Below are 25,283 nucleotides of genomic sequence, written 5' to 3'. Positions count from 1 at the left end.
CAATTGCATACATCTGAGCCTGAAATATTTTGGATCTGAGGGCGAATTTTGGAGATATCTGCGAAGATCGTGATTTCGAGAAAAAAAGACAAATTTTATTAAAGTAAATAAATTGAAATTAAATCAAAACAAATAAAATTAAGTGGAATGAAATAAAAAAAAAAACGAAAAAAAAGAAATGAAATTAAATGGTATGAAATAAAATTGAAATTAATTTAATTTAATGTAATTTTAAGAGTAGATATGAAACTAAAACAATTTGCATTCCTTCTTGCCTTTTTTTACTCTTCATTATACAACTTCTCGAATTATTAACCCTCAATATCGAATTAAGAAACATCCATTTTTAAAACTGCCAAATTGCTTTGAAATTTATTCGTAGTCAAAATTTTGTATCATTTGAGTGGTTCGAAAATTTAAAATTTTCACGCCTATGCAAAATTATTATTATTTATTGCTCACTGTAAGTAAGTTTGCTGAATGTTTTTACCCAACTACTTCCAAAACCAATTCACGTCTCGCTAATAAAGTATTATCTCTTCTCTCTCTCTCTCTCTCTCTTCCCTTTTCACTGCAATCGATTTAACAACCAAATTTTGTTATTTAATACCCCCAAAAAAATTGCCAAATCTGTTACTTTTTAATCGAAAATTAAATATATTTTTATATGGCCCCAAAAAAAAAATATATATAATATATATATATATTTGTGTATATAATAAAACTCATTAACATTCGACGTGCAAAAACAATAACGACCAACAACACACCCGTCATATATGTGTACAACAACAGCCATGCCGGGCAAGAAGAATACCATCGTCTACGCCTGCTGCCCGGAACCCTATGTGGACGTCACATTTACGATACAAATTCGACGGCGTACATTATATTATTTTTTCAATTTAATTGTGCCGTGTGTGCTGATATCATCGATGGCTTTATTAGGATTTACACTACCTCCAGATTCGGGCGAAAAACTAACATTAGGTGAGTAAATGTTATAAAAATAAAATATATGAAAAAAATTTAAAAATAAAACAGTCCATTTTGTTTATTTAAGACAAATTTACAAACATTTATTTAAGATTCACATATACATACATATCTGTATATAAATTTTCTCAAGTGACATTTCAGGTGATCTATAGCCAAATAACGCAGCCATAATAAGTTGAAGTGGTAAATAAGAAACACCTTTTTTTCAGCACAAGAAAAATAATTTATATGCGCGGTTACCCATTACGAATACTCGAGCACGAAAATGTGAGGTTATAACTTTATTTTTTTATTTGTGTACCAGCGCAGCTCCACTTGCCAGCTTAATCTGCGGTAGCGAAATGAGGAAATGCTGGATTTTAAATAATTATAGAAGTTTATACATTAAATAGGATATGTAAATTAGAGTGTGTAGCATAATTTAAACATAAACATGCATGAAATTTAAATAAAAACGTTAAATTATGGTTAAAGCTGGAAAATTGTTGCACAGGGCTTATAAAGAATTAATATTTCTGGAAGTTAATACAGAAGGGCTACATTCTATGGCGAGACAAAAATTGGGATTAAAGCGCCTAAAGGTATGCACCACTAGGCGCCAATGCATCTTGTGACCTTCCATTACTTAGCTTATGTAAGCAATTCTCACCCACTGTACAACAAAGTCTGTTGATAAAGCAAGCTCTCGCGACAGTTTACTATATTAACAAGTTCTTCAATATGACTTCGAATCGTAAAGCTGAACTTTTTTTTTACTTTCAAATGGACTTGACTCTACTTTGCCATTTGGTCATTCGGCTTAAATCATTCTACCAGACAGTAAATGGCTATTTCACGGCTATGTGAACTTATTAAACCCTCGTGCTTAGGCAAAAAACTTTCAAACATTATGTCACTCAAATATTCGTTTCTTAACCCCGAACTTCGGTCTGCTCTTTTCCCTAAACCTATGTGGCTCGAACCTGACAAGGCTACATAGGTTAGGTTAAGATGTTTTCCCTTCGAAAAGGAGCACAGTTAGATCATGAGCACTACGAACGGTAACTGCTAGGTGAAAGTGAAAATCGCTAAGAATGAAGTTTCGAAGATGGCAGGTATAAAATCCTCACCTCGAACTCAGTTAGAAAGCACGATCCCATATGTCTAAGCCGCAGTCTATCGAATGCTGGGCAGTTTAAGAGGAAATGAGATGCCCCCACCTCGTCATCCTCATTGCAGCTCCAAAAAAGAGGGTCTGAAGTTATATTTAGTCCCTAGTCAGTCGAATCACCACAGTTGAGACATGTCCACCCTCGGCCAGAACGACCTTGCAGTGGTAGAAGCACTGGTTTGCCTCCAGCGTACGCTAAGTTGGCGCGATCCCGTCTTTCCAATAGAATTTCTTAAGTAGTCAGGGAACTTCTACTCCGTCTTTTCTGTGTGATACTGGCTTGAGGGTGCCACTTCTGACTAGTTCATCAGCCACGCAGTTTCCTGCGCCATCACCATTGACCTGGCCCCCATGCAAATCTGCTAAGGTTATACTTCGATGCGAACGAAAGAGAATTTAGGCATTCCTCTACTAGCATCGAGCAAATCCAGCGCTCTGAAGGACGACTCGCTGTAAACCGGTGTAGATATTAATATCCCTTACCATCGACTGCTTCGTTTCAAGATGTCTGGGAAACACTACAGTGATCTGGAATCCTAAATCTTGTGCTGATTCCAGTTCCTCCTTCAAGCTTCGATCCATTTGTATAAATGTTCATCGGTGCCTCACCACCGTCCACTCATGCCTTGTTGGGTTGTGCAAGTCCAGCCTATATATATTACAAATTATCTTCAAGGTAAGATTGAAACAGGTCAGAGGACTCTCAAATGGTCAAATTTTGGTTTAGGAGTCAATGAGAGTGACAGACTCGGCATTGGTTTCTTGGTTAGGTTTCGGTAGTTCACCCAAGCAACGGAAGCACTTGAGCTTGAAGGATAATGTCCTCTATGACTCCACGAAAATTTGAACGGGACACATTACTTAGCCAAACATGGACCGCGAGCTCGAGAGCTCATCAGCTTTAGTTAGGAAAGGCGGGCCAAAATATTTCAACCATTTCCTAGTGAAGGCTGAGATGATTGTACCTCATCATCCCCCTGGCAGCTGCAACAGAAGGGATCGGGTAAGATTCCTAACCTTACCACATGAGACCCAGTCACACGATGGCGTACCAGCTAGGGAACCCGACTAACAGCAAGAGCTGAAGCTTTGCAAGCGTAAGGAACTCCTTCGATCAACCCCGATCCTCTATAGGCCAGAAGGATCTTGCAATTGCGCATGTCCTCGTTTTCACCGAGCGCTCGCTGAGCTGAAATAAGGAACATACGTTCAATAGAGAAACTCCAGGTGCTGCCTAGCCGTTTCAAGGGTGCCTTTCCTTGCCTAGCCGTCAGCCATGCAGTTTCTCTCAAGAGCGCTGTCGCCTACCCAAATTAAGTAATCCGACGCGGTTGAGAAAAACGCCACACATTCGCTGACCAGTCTCGAATGCAGCAGCATAGCGTTTAGGACGCTGATAGCGGCTTATCTATCAGAATATATGCTTACCTCATTAACTGATGTGTCACGTTTCATTAGTGAAGGTAGTTTTCGCGTATAAATGCGTAATTGAGAGACTGGAGGCATAGATAGTTAGACACAAGTATGAGGTGTGTACTGCGAATCGTAGTTCCATTGTGTCATTCTGTTTCTTATATGGCGCTCAAAATTTCGAATGAAAATGCTCTCTTCCCATTGTGCCGCCGCGGCTATGCTCTCAGGAGTTTTGAGCCGCAGAATACTCAACAGGAAATGCCTTAGAAAAGTGGAGGCGAGTATGCTGCACAATCTAATTTTCTCAAATACTATTCGTGGTAACGGAATTTAAGAATCTAATTTTTCCGTACTCTTCAATGGCAGTGTCCGTGGACCTTCTGGCCCTATATGTTAGCTGACTTGAATCCATCAACGTTCACTTCAAAGTGTTTGTATTAATGCTCTATAAATGCTTTTAACAGAAAGGAGGTAAGCTTTAGTGGCCTCAAAGCGAAGAGTCTCGCCTGCCAACATTTGTTTAAGAAATTTTTCGCGCCCTCTTTCATTCCCCTAAACCAGATGATAGAGCATGACTGTTCCTAATAATGTCTATCAAAAGACGCGATAGAAGTTCTCTCCTAGACATAAAAAAGCGCATTGTAATGGATCTTTTTAGTTCTGGACGTTCGTATCCAAGTTAGAGACCAAAGGTTCTGGAACCGCTTGTGTAGACATCCACCTCGGGAAGGTCAGCTTAGAAGAACAGTTGTGACAGTGGAAACCAAATAAATTTCGTCTCACCGCACGTATTCCTTCTTACTAAAATATTTTGTAACAGAAACAACTTCTGATCACCGAACTTATATTAGGTCCAACTGTCACCAAGAGTAGTGCACCAGTCGCACTCTTTTCTTGCTCGATGAGACCGCCTCGAGTATACCGTGATAATTGATTGCTAATGACAGCTACCTCTACCTGAAATACGCTGCAATGTTCCAGTCAGATTTCTGGACAGCATACACTCCACACCAGCCGTTCCGTTAACCTACACCCTACCGAAGTTGTTGAAGGTTTTTGAGTTGATCGGTGATCTGTCCAAACAATGGCTATTTTGAGGCTTCAATGAGTACATATAGGTCCATCGAAACCTTAAGTAGTCTACTAAACACCCAATCTAATCTAAGCGCCGTTTCACACGATATGCTAACACAACTTATGTTGAAACGAGTATACATACCTGGAAACTCAACGTCCAGTAGTCTCCTGCATCTACTCTAACTGCCTAACTAATATATCACCCAGGGTATTCACATAAAAAAAGTTCTTTCTAATAGCGGTCGCCCTTCAACAGGCCTCCGAGTGTATTTCTGCCGTGAAAAACAGAACGCCACAAATCGGAGGGAATGCTCGGCGAAACACTAACATATCGATGGCTGAGTGAAAGATTGACCTATCTCGGCAGCCCTATCTCAGAAAACTTTTCAAGAACGCCCTACTTCAGAATTTGATTGAGGAACGTCCTATTGCAGAATTTTATTGAAAAGCACCCTATATCATAATTCGGTTCAAAAACGACCTGTCTCAAATGAAAATACGGGCGGTTTTGAACCGAATTCTGAGATAGGGTTTTTTTCAATAAAATTATAACATAGGGCGTTCTTCAACCAAATTCTGAAACTTCAGCAGCTTAAACTCCTGCTTATCTATACTTCACCTCCGCGTACCTAACGTATGTTCTACATGTTAAAATTTCCCTGATGCCAACCCCCCTTAACACGACTCAACCTCCCTCTTCTCTCTTTAAGGTGCCAATGTGGAAGCTCGCCAATCAGTTTTTTTTTATTTCTTGAGAGTGTCAAGCCTTTTCTTTGTGAGCTCGCTTCACACATCGACACCAATATACAATATGAATCCGTATCGATAATTTAATCGATAAATATATCGATAACGATAGCAATGCACACATCGGTATCAATAAACATATAAGGATCCGTTCCTTTAATGAAATCGATAAATATATCGGTAACGATAACAACATGTTTATCGATAATTACATTGAGGACCACATTTTTACTTGAATTCAGACCTAAGTATATACTCAAATCGAAATTTTCACTCTCTTTTTTACCTCCGTATCGATAAGTAAATCGATAAATATATCTGTAACGATAACACCGCATATATCGATATCAATACACATATAAGAATCCGTTTCTAAAATGAAATCGAAAAATATATCGATAACGATAACAACAAACTCGTTTTTAATTAAATTCAGGCATAAATAGATACAAACTGAAGTCGGAATTTGCATTCACGTTTAGGTACATCTCCTTTTGAGTGAAAACTTTTCCAGCTTTAAACCATAATTACTAGCTACTAATTAGACCCATCATAATACTTGTATTTAGTAATAGAGCTTTTTTTTTAATTACAAAACATCGCATTAATTTATTAATAAAAAGTAAAACAAAAAATAATTAAATAAAAAAACACAACCTCAGTCCCGATTATAAAAAAATAAAATCCCACTGTCAACTGTCCAAGGCACAGGAAGTGCCTTTCAACCCAATTGCGACCACAACAAGAAAAACCTGCTTACAGTAAATCAACGCTTTATGCTACTCTAAATATTATGCGTTTATTTGTATTTGATTAATTTTCGGCATAGTGTTTTCTTTTAGGATTCCTCCAACAATGCGCTGTCCATTTAATCTAGCATTCTTATAAACGCATAGTGCATATTTACAATTTTATGTTAATTTCTATAAAATAATTTCAATTAAAATATTTTATATTATTTTCTTTTTTTATTATCTTTGATTGCAGGCGTAACTATACTTCTATCCTTAACAGTATTTCTAAATCTTGTTGCCGAATCCATGCCGACAACGTCGGACGCTGTTCCTCTTATAGGTACACTGCAAAGCAAAAAAAATAAAAATAAAAATATTAGAAGAAAACCAAATCACATTTAGAATAAAGAAGATAAAACGAAAATATTAGTTTTATTAGATTTATGACATAACTTTCAGCATACATACATACATATGTAAAAGGAGTCATGCCATAGAATGTGTTCGCCAACAAAACCACACTTACTACTTACTAACCACACACCAACGCAGATATCTACTACATACATACATGCATACATAGACATTGTATTAGCTACCTAGTTGAATATGTGAAGAATGAGAAAATATTTATTTTTCTGCATTTCGTTTAAAATTTTCTTTGGCATTTTGATTTTTAATTTTATTTCATTGTATTAGCTACTAAATAAACTACACACTTACTGCACAACAACAACAACAAAATAAAAAGAAACTGTTAAAACCACAATGTACTTATTGTATGTCACACTTGCTGAGCTGATATATAGTTTAGGTTAGGTTACGGTGGTTGCCACCACGCACAATCCGGCAGAGTGGTACTTTAAGGCTAGCCAGGTCCATTGTAATGCCACTTTAGCGAGCGCACTTTCCCTTGTGATAGAACTGCCGTGTTACCTCAACGAATCATTGAAAGTTGCAGATGTCCACAGAGTGGAGATCAGCTTAACACTGAAAATCAGAGATAGCTCTCTACATTCTCCACCTCTTCCTCCAACCTGCGACGACAAGAATCGTTAAGGGATTTGTCCCATTAATGGAGCGAAACATTTGTATAAGAGTTTTATATCTTTCCTCATTGATAATTGGTCAGATCTGCTTGGTAACGGAACGGATAAGTTCTTTCTCCTATATTTCGCTGTCCTATACATTGAAAGCTGATTTAAGTCGGTATTTACAAGATAACATACGATTAATTAACTGGGCGTACAACAAGGTCAAAACGGAAGCAATTAGTTGAACCCTGGAGATGCACGGCATCGAGCAGTATATAGTTGTGTGGATCGAATCAATGCTGAAAAGCAGAATAACCAACGCAGCTGTAGACACAGGGTCCGTGATTAGAAAAATAACGAGGAGAACTCCGCAGGGAGAAGTCTTACCACCCCCCCTGCTGGCGATTTCGGTACTAACTTTAAAGTTAGAAAAACGAAGATGGTTGCCTACGCTGATGACTCGGCTATACTAAAACCAAACTTGTTTTGCTCAGAAGCAAAACACAAGTTCAGGAATTTCTCATACCAAAGCTGGACGGAACTAGTCTGAACCTTCCCTCCAAGGCGAATTACTTATGTACTATCCATGACTCCAAACTTACGTGAATGCGCAACGTAGAGGAAAGAGCAAATAAGAGCCTAGAAGCGTATTATACCTGTAATAGGGCTTTGGGGAGAATTGGGGTCTGTCACCGCATATCATTCACGGTATGTACACCACAGTGAGCCGACGGATTTCAGCTATATGAGTGCTGATGATAAAAGCAGCAAGCAGAAAATAATAGGAAGAGTTCAGAGACTCGCAAGCCTCGGTATATCAGGCGCCGTGAAAATCGCGCTACAAGAAGGATTGCAAATGATCTTTTACTTGAAGCTACCATAAGTATTCGTATCAGGTTTGGGCTCTCCCAAGCCGAGGTGAAAACATCAAACATCTACGGCTTCATCCGGAATAGTAAATGGTTTCACAGACTTTATACAAGTCGCCAGATTTACCCAGTCGCCTCTGTCTGGAACTCTGTTAGAAAACTTACTTTCGAAGCAAAAAATTGGGCTGCTGTAATCCAACTCATTAACGTTTGCTGAGATGGTGCCCAGAATTTTTAAGTGACCTGACTTGATGTCTACTGTAAAAGTCTATGGGAAGAAGATTTGGTATAGTTTTTAAGGCCTCAGTGGGTGTAGAGTGCCGGTGTTCCGTAATTCATATGATTGTAGTGCAACCGGCCACCTCACGGTGATCCCATATGGTTCGAATATCTGCCGTGTACATCCAACCTGTTATGTGCGGTTTCGGACCCCATCGCTTACATCCCCTTCCCCTGTTTTACAAGCTTATAGGATGGTTATTGCTTTCCTGATTCGTCCGTAAGCCTCCGTTCCCAGTCCTACTTTCTTTCAAGAATTATACCCTTGGTATGTAACCTCAATGAAGAGTATAAGCCCCATACCATTTAGAGAGGGAGGCTGAAAAGATGGATAGGTGATCAGAGCATGCTTTCATTTTGTTTCCTAACGGGCTATGTTTTGTCCAGACCAGACCAGTGCTGAAATAGTTCAAGAAACCACATCAGTAATTAGTTCTGATCACTAGCTATCTATCCATCTGCTCTTCTCAATGCAGCCGAGATCTTCCCCTATCTTCACCAGCAGTTACATACTTTCAGATCTTGATACTTTGCATCCAAACGTACGATAGGGCCTAGCTTATGCAGCTCATCATACCGTCATCTCCGGTACTCACCCTCACAAATGAGTAAAGGATCATGCCTTACATTTTCTGTACAATCTTTCCCTCCAACACTTAAAAGGCCTCTAATTTTTCGAGGCTATAACGATGAGGGCAACGAAATCGCCGATCAAGATTTTTTGTGGTCATGAAGAAGGATGCTCTTAGGTGTGCCCCAAGCGCTCATTGAAAATGTTTTTGATCGCCTCTTTGCAGCTCCTTAAACCTCTTAAAAATTTAATTATCTTTCAAATAAAAATAAATAAAACTCTTATCCGAATTCATTGTAGGCTGTAGGCCTTTTAGGACCACTGAGCATCGAAGCAAATAAACGAAACAATCTCTCTTTGATACGGAATGCGGCGAGACGCTCGTTGACTTTGGTAAGTTCCTGAGGCTACCTGAGTATAGCTTTACTAAGGGAAACACCTTAAAGTAACCCAAACTATCTCAGTTTAGTGGAGGTGCAGTTACACCCCTTGCTGTTGACCCTCTCCTACCTCCGTTTCTTCTTCTTCTTCTTAATTGGCACTGTAACCGCCTAAGCGATCCGAGCCGAGTCCAAAACAGCACGCCAGTCATTTCTCTTCTGTGCTAACTGACGCCAATTGGAAATGCCAAGTGAAGCCAAGTCCTTCTCCACCTGGCCTTTCCAACGCAGAGGAGGCCTTCCTCTTCCTCTGTTACCAGCATCGAGGCCCGCGTTGAATATTTTCAGAGCAGGAGCGTTTCTGTCCATTCGAACGACATGGCCAAGCCAGCGGAGCCGCTGAATTTTAATTCGCTGCACTATGTCTATATCGTTGTAAAGCTCATACAGCTCATCGTTAAATCGTCTGCGATATTCGCCATCACCAACGCGTAAAGGTCCGTAAATCTTTCGCAGAATCTTTCTCTCGAAAACTCCAAGAGCCGCCTCATCAGATGCTTTCATTGTCCATGCCTCCGCGCCATACACCAGCACAGGCATGATGAGTGACTTATAGAGTGTGATCTTTGTACGACGAGAGAGGACTTTACTTTTCAATTGCCTACTCAGCCCAAAGTAGCACTTGTCGGCAAGAGTGATTCTCCGTTGGATTTCAAGGCTGACATTATTATTGGTGTTAATGCTGGTTCGCAAATAAACGAAGTCGTCTACTTTTTCAAACTTGTAACTGTCAACAGTGACGTGGGTGCCAAGACGCGTATGCTCTGACTGTTTGTGTGATGACAGGAGATACTTCGTTTTGTCCTCGTTCACCACCAGACCCATTCGCTTTGCTTCTCTATCCAATCCCGAGAAGGCAGAACAGATGTAGCCTTTGTTTTTACCGATAATATCGATGTCGTCGGCATACGCCAGCAATTGTACGCTCTTATAAAGTATTGTGCCTGAGCGGTTCAGTTCTGCGGCTCTTATTATCTTCTCCAACATCAGATTAAAGAAATCACACGAAAGGGAGTCCCCTTGTCTGAAACCTCGTTTGGTATCAAACGGCTCGGAGAGGTCCTTCCCTATTCTGACGGAGCTGGTGGTATTGCTCAACGTCATTTTACACAGCCGTATTAGTTTCGCGGGGATACCAAATTCAGACATCGCGGCATAAAGGCAACTTCTCTTCGTGCTGTCGAAAGCGGCTTTGAAATTGACAAATAGATGGTGTGTGTCGATCCTATTCTCGCGGGTCTTTTCCAAGAATTGGCGTATTGTGAATACCTGATCTATGGTGGCTTTTCCAGGCCTAAAGCCACACTGATAAGGTCCAATCTGCTCGTTGACGGTGGGCTTCAGTCTTTCGCACAATACGCTCGATAAGACCTTGTAACCTATGCTTAGAAGGCTGATTCCGCGGTAGTTGGCGCGTATGGCGGGGTCGCCTTTCTTGTAGATTGGGCAGAGCACACTTAAATTCCAGTCGTCGGGAATGCGATCATCTGACCATATTCTGCATACGAGCTGATGCATGCACCTCATCAGCTCCTCGCCGCCGTACTTGAATAGCTCGGCTGGCAGGCCGTCAGCTCCAGCAGCTTTGTTATTTTTCAGCCGCGTAATCGCTATTCGTACCTCGTCATAGTCAGGCGGTGGGACAGCTACTCCATCATCATCGACTGGGGACTCGGGTTCGTCTTCTTCACTACTTTCAGCGCCGCTACCATTCAGTCGGTTATAAAAGTGTTCCCTCCACAATTTAAGTATATTCTGGACATCGCTCACTAGGTCGCCATTGTTGTTCTTACAGGAGTTCGCCCCGGTCTTGAAACCTTCCGTAAGTCGCCTAACCCTCTGGTAGAATTTTCGGGCGTTCATCCTGTCGGCCAGCATCTCAAGCTCTTCGCACACACGTATTTTGGCCTCTATCTTCTTATTGCGGCAAATACGTCTCACTTCCTTCTTCACTTCCCTATAACGGTCCCACATGGCTCGCGTTGCGCCCGATCGCAGCGTGGCCCTGTAGGCGGCATCTTTTTTCTCTGCGGCTTCTTGACATTTCTCATCGTACCAGTTGTTCTTTCGGGTTCGCTGAAATCCAACTACTTCTTCGGCGGCGGTACCAAATGATCGGGAAATGTGGTTCCACTGCTCGCGTATGTCGGATCGTTGAAGAGTGCTCTCAGAGAGCAGGTGTGTGAGTCGAGTGGCGAATAAATTGGCCATCTGTTGTGATTGCAGCTTTTCGACGTTAAGCTTTCCTTTCATTGTTGGGCGCACATTTTTTGCTGCACAGAGGCGGGTGCGTATCTTGGCTACAACAAGATAGTGGTCCAAGTCGATGTTTGGCCCTCGGAGTGTACGTACGTCCAAAACGCTTGAAGCATACCTTCCGTCTATCACAACACGATCGATTTGGTTTCTCGTTTTTCGATCTGGAGACAGCCATGTAGCTTGGTGGATGTTCTTATGCTGGAACCTAGTACTACATATTACCATATTTCGGGCCCCGGCGAAGTCGATCAGCCTCAGTCCGTTATCGGACGTTTCGTCGTGGAGGCTGAATTTTCCGACAGTGGCGCCAAAGATCCCTTCTTTGCCCACCTTGGCATTAAAATCGCCAAGCACGATTTTGACATCGTGTCGGGGGCAGCCCTCATATGTACGTTCCAAGCGCTCATAGAAGGGATCCTTGAACGCCTCATCCTTCTCTTCCGTCGGGGCATGGGCGCAGATGAGCGAGATGTTGAAGAATCTAGCTTTGATGCGGATTGTGGCTAGACGTTCGTCCACCAGGGTGAACGCCAGTACTCGGCGACGGAGTCTCTCTCCTACCACGAATCCAACACCGAATTTGCGCTCCTTTACGTGGCAACTGTAGTAGACGTCGCAAGGCTTCACGCTTACTTTTCCTTGCCCCGTCCATCGCATTTCTTGGATGGCGGTGATGTCAGCCTTTGTCTTCCCGAGGACATCAACCAGCCGGGCAGAGGCACCTTCCCCATTAAGGGTCCGGATATTCCAGGTGCATACCCTTAATTCATAGTCCTTTATACGTTTGCCGTGGTCATCATCAGAAAAAGGGGGTCTCATCCGAGGCTGTTTTTTTCTTTTCATTGGGCGGGATTTTAACGTGGCGGAACCCAAACCCAGCGCACACGAAGTTTTACGCCTTCTCACTTTAGCTCGCTCCCAAACGGGTGTTTGGTTGCCCAGAGGATACGTGGATATAAATATCCGGACGTTGTGAGCTGCGATTTGAACCGTACGCACAAGAATCGCTTCTGGCCACTCCCAGGTGAATGGCAGTCAAAAGTTTTCCACTTCTGCGCACGAAACCATCCTCCAACCTCCGTTTAGGTGGGTGATATTAGCATTGTCTCCTCTGCTCCAAACTTTACATTGCTGATACAAGGTTTGATTGCATAGAACTGTTACTCTTCGCGTCGGCAATCTACAAACGTCCATTGGGGCATTCGCGTATTTTGGGGTGTTCATGGACATTTAGACTCAGAAACCATGAGCTACCCAGTTCATCATTTTTTCAAGAAATCCAACGGAATCCTTGTTAAGGGTAAGAACTAAATAATTGTCTCGCGGCACCAAACCGGTTGACCTAGCAATCGTTAGGTGAAGCGATCCATTAAAGCACTTGCCGGAATTTTTTAAATGTGGTTGTGTCTAAGTGTAGTCACTTTCTCATATTTTGTAATGTTACACACACAAATGCACAAATTTGGTGCAATTCACTCCCCGAGACATCATCAAAACAATCGATTTCTGCTATTAATTTTTCTCCTTTTTTCATTTGTATTGTCTTAACATTTTCTGTTTCTTAACATCTGCGTTTCTCAAAACAATTGCGAGAATTCATTTGTTAGCTGTTTTCACACAAACCTACATACTTAAAACACAATAAACTTGTCATCGTCAGCACGAAATACCAAGGCACACACACACATTCAGCAAAGGAGACGTACGAAAAAAATAAATAAAATAAAAAAACATCAAAGAGCATACTCGTAAACCCCAGCTGAGCATCTGAGATTCTTATAATAAAAAAACACACACAAATCGTGAAATAGCCAAACTAGCTGCAAGTTAGCGTTTATTTATTTTTACATTTGTATTTGTATTTACATATTCTTTTTCCTTGTTTTATACTTTCTGCTCAATGAAGTGTTTCATTATTAACGCCATGACACTTTTTTATTGCATTTTGATTTGATATTGTGATGATTATGACAAATATGGTTTCGATGGTGATTATGAGTGTATGAAAGTCATAAATAAAGAAAAGAAGACTTCCATAGATTGCTTGAATTAGTTACTTTATTTTTAGTTTCTAGCGGCAATTACTACTCTCCCCTTCGTTAGTTTATTATTTAGAGCAGCATTTTATGTGGTCAATATAAATTAATAGTTTATCTATAAAGATTTGAAAGCGAAGTGCTTCTGGGGGACATAGCTAATGAAAGCTGCACTGGAAGAACTAGAACAAACGCATTTTATGCAACAAACGACAGAATGATAAACATATCGTCGCCTATATAAAAGATTGTCGTATGTTACTTTCGGCTGGTTTTGGCAAATCGCGATTGCACTTTGGAATGCAATTTCTCAAAAACGCGATGATAAATTTTTTCCAAAGTCTCGAAGAACGTTACTAGTTCACGAAGTTGTTAAATTATTTTATTTTGTTGCTTATTGTTAATATTTTCGAGTTTATGAACGATTTTCTTTAGTCAAATTCCCGATCAAATTTTAGTCAGTATCTCGGAGATTAAAGCAGATATCCAAAAACTGAATCGAAAGGTCTTACTGTAAAATATATAACTCATCTATAACTAAAGATTGTCAAAATGGTACTCACTAAAATCTTTTATCCAGGTTCGACGGCTGAGTGGAAGATCGACCTAAATCTCGGCAGCCAGTTCGACCCTATCTCAGAAAACTTTTGCACGAACGCACAACTTCAGAATTTGATTGAAAAACGTCCTATCTTAGAATTTGGTTAAAGAAACCCCTATTTCAGAATCACTATTCCATATAAAATTTTTCTGAGATAGAGCGCATTGGAACTGGATGCCGAGATATGAAGGTCGATTTCGGATGAGACTCCCTTCTTTTGATGACGACCACGGCAAACGTATAAATGACTATGATTTGAGGGTAAATATACACCTGGGACATCCGGATCCTTAATGGGAAGGTGCCTCTGCCCGGCTGGTTTATGTTCTCGACAATACAAAGGCTGACATTCCCACCATCTAAGAAATGCGACGGACGGGGCAAGGCAGTTGTCATATAAAGTAGCGCAAATTCGGTGATGTATTTGTGGTGGAAGGGAGACTCCGTCGCCGAGTACTGGCGTTCACCCCGGGGTACGAACGTTAGCAACAATCCCCACCAAATCGAGATTCTACAATATCTCGCTCATCTGTGCCCATGCCCCGAAAGAAGAGAAGGACGAGGCGTCCAAGGATCTCTGCTCTGAACGCTTGGAGAGCACACACTGTCTGAAAATTCAGCCTGTACGACGAATCGTCTGATAACGCGCTGAGGCTGATCAACTTCGCTGAGCCCGAAAAATGGTAGTATGTAGTACTGGAGTCTCCAGATCGAAAAACGAGTAACCAAATCGATCATGTTGTGATAGACGGAAGGCACGCTGTGTTTATTCGTCACTCGAATCTCACAGCTGCTCTCAGACTGCACCCTTCAACAAACCAATATACGCAAGCAGTGCAACCACATTTCTCGCTCATTAAGTACCACCGCCGAAGAAATAGTCGGATTTCAGCGAGCCTTAAAGAACAACTGATACGATGAGGAGTGTCAAGAAGCTGTGTAAAATGCGCCTGTGTAAAATGACGTTGAGCAATACCATCAGTTCCATCAGAATTTGGAAGGATCTCTCCGAGCGGTTTGATATTAAAAGAGGTTTCAGACATGGTGACTCGCTTTCATGTGATATCTTTAATCTGATGTTGAAGAAAATAATAAAAGCCGAAGCACTGAATCTTTTACATGTTGGATAAGGAAGCAAAGCGATTGGGTCTGGTGGTTAACGAGGATAAAACGAAGTATCTCCTGTCATTAGACTAAATGGCCATAGATACAAATTTGGAAAAGTAGACGACTTCATTTATTTGGGAACCAGCATTAACACCGATAATAATGTCAAAATCGAAATCCAACGCAGAAACACTTTCACCAACAGGTGCTGCTTTGGACTGAGCAGGCAATTCAAGAATAAAGTCCTCTCTCGACGTACGAAAACCTCCCACTCTTTAAGTCGCTCATCATGCCCGTGCTGGTATATGGCGCAGAAGCATGGACAATGACAACATCCGATGAGGCGGCTCTTGGAGTATTCGAGAGAAAGATTTTGCCGAAGATTTACTGGCCTTTACGCACTGGACGATGGAACGATGAGCTGTATGAGCTTTTCAAGGACATAAACATCGTGCAGCGAATTAAAATACAGCGGCTATCTTGGCTATAACGGTTGAACGGAAACCGACGCTCCGGTTCTAAAAGTATTCAACTCAGTATCCGCTGATGGCGGCAGAGAAAGAGAGAGGCCACCACTGCGATGGAAAGACCAAGTGGAGAAGGACTTCGTTTTTTCCTTTTTAACTCACAAAAGAGGAAGTGAAAAATGATTGCTCTTGAATTAAGTTGTGATGAGAAGGAAATTGAAAATTGTATACCTCAGTGAGTAATTATTGTGAACTCTGCTTCTACTGCCAGTCGACATTCCCAATGGGAGGTGTTAGTTTTTCTTTATTGAAAATATCAGCTATGCCTGCCATAAACCCTTTTGCGACCTTAAATTAGTTATAGCCGTTTTCACTTTGGAGAGTTACATTCAGTTACTGCTCACGGCCGTCAGTTTAATTTCAATTGGGCGCAGAGTCGCCAATGAACTTTAAAAAGGAGGGGATGGGGGTTAATGAGGCAGCTTAACTTCAAATTTTTATGGATTTGTATATAAAAAAATTTTTTATCTGATTCTAAAGAGGTTTTACCGCCTTGTTAAATATTTAGAGCAGTTGACTATTCAATTTTAAAAGAGAGAAACTCTATATGAGAACACATTTACTAACAAAATCAACTAAAATTGACCACATTAAATGTCTGTTTATAATTATTTTTTTTCGAATATATTTAACCTAATTAATTTTATTTTATTTTATTTTTTTTTATAAAAATGTATGTACATAAATGTGTACTTATGCACATGCATATGTGTACGGTGATTTAAGTATATAGGTTTTGGTTTACCATTTAGTTCAATAAATAGATGTATATTAAGTTGGAGAGCATTTTTTAGAGTACGAAATAAAAAACATAAAAAGACACTCCCTTTCCGCTGTCCTCATTAAAAACAAAAAGTTTGCAAATTGTAAATACTTAACTAAAAAAAAAACAAAACAGAATCCATCCAAAGACCTTTATTTCGCTACCAAACCATAAACTCAAAATTATTGGAAGTCATAAGAAAAAGCAGAAAAATCTTTAAAGGATAACATTTTTCTACTAAATAAAAGAATGCAACAGAACTACGTAATATCTTTACATATACATTCAAGCACTACCTACTAACAAGAATATATGTTCACATACATACTTATTTTCAAAGAAATATCGACTTGTAAATAAGTGCTTGTGACATTGCGAAATTACCACAAAAAAATAAAAAATTACACGAAAATCCATTAAGTGTAAATCTTGCGCTTTCATCTGTCTCAAAACTCATGTGAATGCTGGAATATACAACAACGCCTTTGTATATAATAAACTCATATAATAATCGTACTCGTTACCTACCCACGAATAGGACTCGCATTAAACCTTGAATGATAAAGTAAAAAAAAAAAATATTTGCGTTTATGGTTCTTAGAAGATTTCTTGTTCGTTTGTTGGCCTACGAGTAGCCGAGTGATCATATTTAATTTTGTTTGTGTCATTTGATACTTGGTACCACGGAGGAAAAAAGCTGCGTTGTGTATTGAAAAATTTTTTTTAAGTGTTGCTTAAAAAAAGCAGAATGAGATATTCGATATGTATAAAAATCGAAAAAGTTTGTTGGGGAACATAACTAATAGGCGTGTTTTTTAGTGCATTTATGAATAGTTGTCGATAAAATCAAGATTACTTATTTCTAAAAGCAAATTTTCGGTGCTTATTTTTTTTTTACGCGTTAAGCGTAGATATAAAAAAAAACACGGCTATTATGTTTTCTTTAATACATATGTAAACAAGGGTTTAGCCAAAAAACAAATATCAGGTCATGCATATTCATACATATTTGTGCATATTTACATGCACTGGTGAAAAATTACGTAACTTGAAACTGAAAATACATACAAAAAAAAAAATAAAAATTTCTTTTTAAAAAAAACTGTTACTTTTTATATTGCATTTTCAAAACATCTCTTACAGCTGTAAATAACTCTTAGCCCTTTGTTAATTGTGCCTGGACTACGCTCATATTACCAAACGTAATATAATTTTAGACAAATCACGACAAACATATTCACACATTAAATCATAGCTCATCGGCGTACCTCTTTGAATGAACCCTTCCAACTAAATATGACTGACGTAGCTGCGTTGGTAGGCATTCAGGCATATACTTTTACTAATAAATATATATTTACTTACGATCAGAAATACATATTTATAAAGTCATCAGCAGAGATTGTAAAAAAAAAAATAATAAGTTGTATAATTTATATTTGAATTTTATTTTTATAACGCTAAAATAAAAGTTAAAGTATGTGTGATACAACATTTTTGGAGCAGAGAATAACACTTAACTTTTGCTTTTAATTTGTTAGACATTCATAATAAAATGTCGAAAAATCCTGCAAATTTCTCAAAAAAAAACTCCTAAAAAATTTCTAATTAATCCCAAATAACTCCGCATAACGCCGAAAAAAGGTCGAAACATCTCGAAAGTTTTCGTAAGGCCACTCACAATTCCGAAAATCCCGAAAATAAAACGCAAATTTTTATCATATATTTGGAGCAGCAAGTAACAGTTCAAATCGTTAATAATTTCGTATAATATCCGAGTAGTATTTGCCTTTAATTTGTGAGACAATCATAACTAAACCTCGAAAGATCGTGAAAATTTCTCAAATAAAATCCCTAATAATTTCTATTTAATCCCTCCGAAAATACCGAAGAAATGTCGAAAAATCGCGAAAATTTTTGAAGGGTCCCTTTAGGTCGCGAAAAAGGCCCGAACATTTTTCGTCCAAATCCAAACCAAACAAAATACCCGAAAAATCTCAAAAGCTTTCAAAACTGTAAACACGGAAATGTCAGAAAGTTTAGAAAAAATCCGCGGAAGAAAGGTCTTAATAATTTCTATTGAATCACGGCAAACCCCGAAAGATCTCGTCAATTCCGAATAAACCCGGCAAGCTTTCAAATGATTCTGAACTCCCAAAATACGAAGTATATCGAAATTCCAAAAACAAATCCCGATGAAATCCCAATAGATTCACAAAAAATTAAGTACGGAAACTTCCGATATACCGATAATACCGAAAGATAAATCCCCAATAAATCCCCGAAAAATTGCGGAAAGCTCCCGACAAGTCGCGAAAGGTTCCGCATGACTCCGAAAAAAAATCGAAAAATCTCTGAAAAAACTTGAACGCCCCGAAAATATATTGAGAATATTTTTTATTATCAATGGATATTAAACAAAAATATGTCGTCCAAAAATCGTATTTTTTTGCCACAAAAATAAAAAAGTCAAATCAATTCCGGAAAAATCTTGCAAAATTTTTAAGGTCCCGACCAAATTACGAACGATTCTGAAAAAATAATGAAATGGCAGAAAATAAATCCTAAAAGCTACCGAAAAATGAAACTCGGAAAAACAAATCGTGAACGATGCCAAAAATATCTCGACCAAATTTGGAAAAATCTAAAACAAAAACCCGAAAACTTAGGATTCAGTACATTTGAGTAGCCCACTTGCAAACAGCGTTATGTGATTTTATAAAAGTAAGCCATAAATTTGAAAAAACGACTACAACAACAAGTAACATTTAAATTGAATCTCTTTTATTATTACCTGCAAATTTGGATAAATAAGAGCCTTATAAAATTATAACATAACATAACATGACATAAGATAACATAGAATGTTAATGTTATACGACCTAAAGCAGTTTTCTAAGTTCATCAGAAGATGGATACTTTTGAAAGTTTATAAATAAGTATGATAGCGACTTTTGGAAGAAAAGTTAACATTTGATGCTGTTTTTCTAGAATATAAAAAGATTTTGTAAATACTGTGTTGTTAGTGGACATGAAGCTACTTTAAATACTGGTACGTAATCCACCAAAAACTAAAAATCGAAAGAATTTTACATAGCGCACTTTGCAAGTGGACTACTCATTTAATTATCAATGCCTTAAAAAGTAAAACGTATAGGATCATAAAAAAAATAACAACAATAACGTTTGCTTTCTGCTAAAAAAATAAAAGTCGAAATTGCTCTTTTATTTGAATCGTAAAACTTAGTTCCGAAAGAAATCTCGAGAAATAACGAAAAAGTGCAAAAAAATAAACAAATTTCGCGTCGTAAAAATAAAATCGAAAATTTGTTCCCAAAAACTAAGAAAAATGTTCAAAATAATAAAAAAAACACGTCCAGAAATAATCCCAAAAGTTCCCGAAACATTTTACTATGGAGAATTCCGAAAAGTCACGAAACATTTCTGAACTATCCCGAAAATATCTGAAGAAAAGTTTGAAAAAAAATTGCAAACAGTTCATTTTATTACCAATGCCTCAAAATATTGAAACAAAAATTATCGTTTATTTTCTGCTCAAAAAATCATCAGGCAATATTGGTCATTTATTTTTACCGTAAAAATAGAAAACTAAATTAATGGTATTTCTTGCACAAAATAATAAAAAGCAAATTTTTTTAACTATAAGCAAATCATATTCAACCAAAAGTAAGCACTCTAAAGCTTTCTTCCAAAAAAAGATCCAACAATTTTGCAGCCTATACTTAAACATTTTTGATCTCATCATCTAGAAATAACTTTTATTTACAATCTCTGCGTTTCAGCCTTGTACGTAATCTTTGAAATACAGGAAACTCCAACAAAAGTTTACCGAGCACATTTTTGGAAAAAGAGAAATGGTGCGATAGATCTTAGGCAAGAAAATTTGAGACGTTTTTGAAATGTGTATAAGAAATACAAATGTTTGTGAATACGAAGATATCTTTAAGGATAGTGTTTCCATATATCTGTGGTCATAAGCAATAACCGCTTAAGTCGACTTAAGAAAGAATTGAGTTATATATGCTATTGTATTCTGCAACTACTATTCCATATGTATGTGAAATCCCCATCTCGCCAGTTAGGCTATTCAAAAAGTTATAGATGAACATATTTTGATTTCCCCACAAGTTTAACATTATAGTCCAAATGTTGAAAGCGTTTTTCTCGAATTCCGGTTTTTCGACTTAGGCGGTTATTGCTTATGGCTACAAATATGTAGCTTCCCAAGGCCTGGATAAAAGAAAGGTGGAGAAAGTACATAAGTTGAATGAGAGACAACGATTAAAATCGCATATTAGGGGCGCGCTGTGTGCTTAGAAGGAAACTGTCTCCCCGGTATGTCTTCAGGTAAATCAGATACAATCTTGGCAGAAGTATTACAGTTAAAAAGAAGAAGGATATAGTTTGAATCCATCTTATTTTTCCTTCGAATTCAAGAGCGTTGCTGCAGTAAGAATTTAAGGTTATCGTGAGTCTTCCGACATGATTTCTAATCATACAGTGACCGTTTAAGACACCTAGCAACATCAAGTGACTAATTTTATGATCAGACAAGAACTAAACGTAACAAAGTCTCCAATAAATGGTCGCTGAGCTTCAATAATCCCTTTATTCGGATAGAGCTTCTTAACAGTTCATTGCCTCGCCAGCTTATCAGCCATACAGTTTATTTTAATACCAGCATGAGTTTTACTTCCTCTTGTTTGGCATTGTCACAGCCTACAAGAGTCTGGCCGAGAATAAAGCACGCCAACATAACTTTATATCTCTTGGAATTTGATGCTGTACCTCCCCGACTAAAGCGAGTCTTTGCCTGCTGAAAGCAGAAAACTCGCAAATTATATAGTCCACAGCTTCCTCTTGAAAGTTGCACTTCCAACACTTTTTGTCTTCTTGTGTAAAACCGAGTTTAAGGGCACGTGCTGCTAGCAAGCAATCCTATCAAAAGTCTCGAGTCTTTTCTTCTTCTTGATAACAGAAACTTGGTAGGATTCTTATCATATGAACTGTGCATGCTCTTTGCAAGTCTGCAACCCTAAGTTCTTTTCCAAAACTTGTCTTGCAATCGTTTGATTTCCTGAACAGGAAACGATATATCCATCACTAGTGAGGCGTCTAAGATAACACCCAAGTTAGCTCTTTCATTGCCTTCGACGCTCCTGTGTCCTGGGACCCAATATGGACGGTTTTAGCCGCAGCTAGCCTTCTTATAGCCGCCATTCAGTCCGTAAGCCTAACTATCTACTTATGTATGTATAAGTTTATCCGCTCGCGTGGAGTGTTGATTTCATTACAATTGTATCCCTGTCGCCTTCTTTATCGCAAAAACTTCGGCTTGATAGGGACTGCAGTGATCCGGTATCTTAAAGCCCTACATTATCCCGTTCCTGTTAATGAATGTTACATAAGAGAAGCTAGTTGATAACAATTATAGGGTTCCCCCTAAAGGTAAAAAAATGCACAAGGAAAATTTTAAATGTTACAAAAAAGTGCTCCCCCAAATTAAAAATGTTTCGAATTTTCGTAAAAATTGTGGGTACGCAGTTTTATAGTCCATTAAATTTTAACATAATAAAGTGCAGGTTTCAAGTGGATAAAGATACACGTTGATTTTCAATATTTTTCTGTGCAAAATGTGCTCGAAATATCTGCAAACAAAAAAATTATAAACAATCAACGCAATTTCTTAACCACTATAAACTTGCACTTTACTATACTAAAATTTAATGGGCTACAAAATTGCATGCCTAAAATTTTTCTGAAAATTAAAAAGAAATTTGATTTTGGTGAAATTTTTTTTTATAATATTTAAAATTTTTCTTGTACAATTTTTTTTCTTTTAGGAAAAGCCTTTAATTGTTTTCAACAAGCTTTTATTATGTATCAGTCATTGACAAGAACAGGAGAATCAATTTTCTTCAAAATTGCTACTCTCCGTCAAGAATTGTAGGCTGTAGACCTTTTTGATTAGTCAATTTCGCATTTGAACCACTTTGCGCTGGTGGGTGCTATCGGTGTTGTCCTCAAGATTGGTCTTCGCCAATTAGTTTTTATGCCAAGCTGGCATCTTGTATTTCCTAGTGCATAATACGAAGTGAGACAAGGAAGAAAGTTTAATTTTATTTGCACCATTTCTGCTTTTCGACAAAAAAAAAAAACAAAAACACGAAACGTACACACAAGAAAACCATGCTAATTTTTTCTGCGAGTCCCTATTTTATAAATTATTTAAACCCAATTTTATAATAACCTAAGCAACAAGAAAACTCTTCTGAACTGGTAAAAAATTATTTTAAGTTGACTTTGGTAAAACGTAATAAAGTCACTATGCAAATATGAGTACATATGAATATATGCAAATTATACACCACGCAAAATAATTGTGTACAAATGCGTAAGTACAAATAAATACATTCATGAAATTAGAAAACTTAAATATTCAAACCGCAACTTAATTAAAGTTCACTCTGCAACTCACTTAACTAATACCACCACACAACAATTTTAAATAAATACATATTTGCCACGTTAACAACCACAACAACCTAATGGGCCCGACCACGTAACGCATGCACCAATGCTAAAACATATGACAACAGCTCGTACACATTGCCTAAAATATGACACCCACACACAAAAATAAATAAATTTGCAAAAACCAAATGACAATAGCGCAAAGCCACCGCAAATTACCAAAAAAAAAATAAAACAAAATACCAGCAAAAATCACGACTACTTTTCTGGCAAAATTAAAACTTAGATATTATAACTAATTACACTTTGCATATTTGAACACAAAACAAACCTAATATAAACACACCAACGCAAATATCATTTTAAAATATTTTTATTTTAGTGTGAAATTTTATGAAAAATTTCCAAAACAAAAAAATTAAATTAAATTTTAAAATGCACCTACCATTTTAAATAAAAAATAAGTAAATTTTTTTATTTTACGCAGTCAAATAACGCTTTTCTTTTTTAAACTTAAAAAAAATATAAATAAAATTTATGCGAAAAAAAATATTTTTTTAGCTAAATTCCTCAAATTAAATTTTATGAAATTTAAACATTATTTTAATAAACTAAAAAACCATTGTACATAAATTTAAAAATAAAATACTTAAACAATTTCTCAAAAAATAAATAAATAATTTAAAAAAGACGCGCAGTTGTTTTCCTAAGCAACACTGCGTCACAATTTTATATATACAAGTATACATCTGTAAATTTCGCATTGTAAAATAGTCTACAATTGATTTTTGACCTTTTTCGGTTTAAATATAAGAAGTCTTTAATAAGCATACTATTTCAAAAAAAATAAAAAATAAGTATCACTCGACCTCAAAATCAAACTCAAGATGGTAGAGTTGCAACTCCACATAATATGCGAACATCATAATGTCGTTCATATTATGCCATTTTTCAAATCAAAAAGATAAATTACTTCCGGCCAACTATTGCAGTGAGTCTACCAGTTACATTTCACTCATAATCCTACTCATTTACCCACATTCGATCCTTATATATTTCATACAAGTTTCTGTGAATACGCACTTTCATAGGTACATACATACATCCATTAATTATATTGCTGAAAACGCATTTCAATATGTCTCATTTAATATGTCAATCACGTTGAAACATTTAACTCACAGCCATCCCCAAATGGGCGCGTCGAGCGTCGAAAAGCCTCATGAGCTGCCCACAATAGCGCGCTGCTGGCGCCGGGTAAATGGAATTTTAATTTTTTTCAGGGCGTTACGTCGTGCAGTTTAATGCAGTAGACCGAAGTGAGAAAGGACGAAGATAAAAGTGTGAAAGAGGCAACGGAAAAAACGAGAGGAAATAAGAAAATACCAAAAAGGCGCGTTCATTTTGGTATAACGCGCGCTGCCACTCGTTGGCCTTGGAACGCTTGGCGCTCCAATTTAGCGATGGCTGTAATTTACGAGTGTTATATAGGGAATCTCCGTATCACCCAGAGGTCACTCATTTTGGTTTTAATATCAACACATAAATACGTATGTTTATATCAAATTTGTTGTTTGATACGTTTTTAGACACTAAGGTTAAACCAGGGGGAATCACAAAAAAATAGAATTTTCATCCACCCAACTCAAAATGTGGGTAAACTCAACTCAATGTGTGTCAGCAAACAGCGATCATGTGTATATGATATTATACATTAGGCCGGGTCGATTTGTGGGGAGGCAAAAAAATCGCCCATTGCTCTGTGAAAATCATATTCTAGGGATCAAAATAAGAAACTTTGCCGAAGGAACCATACCTCTAAAACGAATTCTGACGTCCCCCAATTTGGGTCGAACTTTTGGATATGGGCAAATTTTGAAAAATCCCACTTTGACCCATTTAGAGTGCTCCAATCGAGTCCAAATGTTTGACCGACCCCCACTAACTTTGGAGGCCCGACCCACCGATGCCAGTGGCACAATCCCTGGAACCCCCCTGGGGGTTCACCATACAAACATTTCAAAAAATCGCCGGTTTTGCACTTTACATGAAAAAATCAGCGAAATGCCTATGTTTTTTCTTTTTGGAGTTTATTTTTCTCTTTAGAAATTTATTTAGTCAGAACATATGTAAATGAAAAAATGAATTTAACTTAGTAATAGAAAAGAAATTAAAAAAAAAA

The 25,283-nt window shown here is 37.9% G+C and overlaps 1 protein-coding gene across 1 annotated transcript in view; it reads left to right on the top strand.

Annotated features, from left to right (window-relative positions):
• Window positions 1-25,283, top strand: part of LOC118735498 (neuronal acetylcholine receptor subunit alpha-7) — a 613,475-nt gene that overhangs the window by 566,033 nt on the left and 22,159 nt on the right. Inside the window, exons 8-9 of the mRNA XM_036465294.1 lie at window positions 796-990; window positions 6,374-6,460. Coding sequence (XP_036321187.1) covers window positions 796-990; window positions 6,374-6,460 — 282 coding nt within the window. The remainder of the gene's footprint in view (window positions 1-795; window positions 991-6,373; window positions 6,461-25,283) is intronic.

The sequence above is a fragment of the Rhagoletis pomonella genome, unplaced genomic scaffold (genome assembly GCF_013731165.1).
Source record: "Rhagoletis pomonella isolate Grant_MI unplaced genomic scaffold, Rhpom_1.0 Rhpom_scaffold_00003, whole genome shotgun sequence".
Taxonomy (NCBI): domain Eukaryota; kingdom Metazoa; phylum Arthropoda; class Insecta; order Diptera; family Tephritidae; genus Rhagoletis; species Rhagoletis pomonella.
The sequence above is the reverse complement of the archived record's forward strand: the minus strand, read 5'-3'. Positions and strand labels throughout refer to the sequence as shown.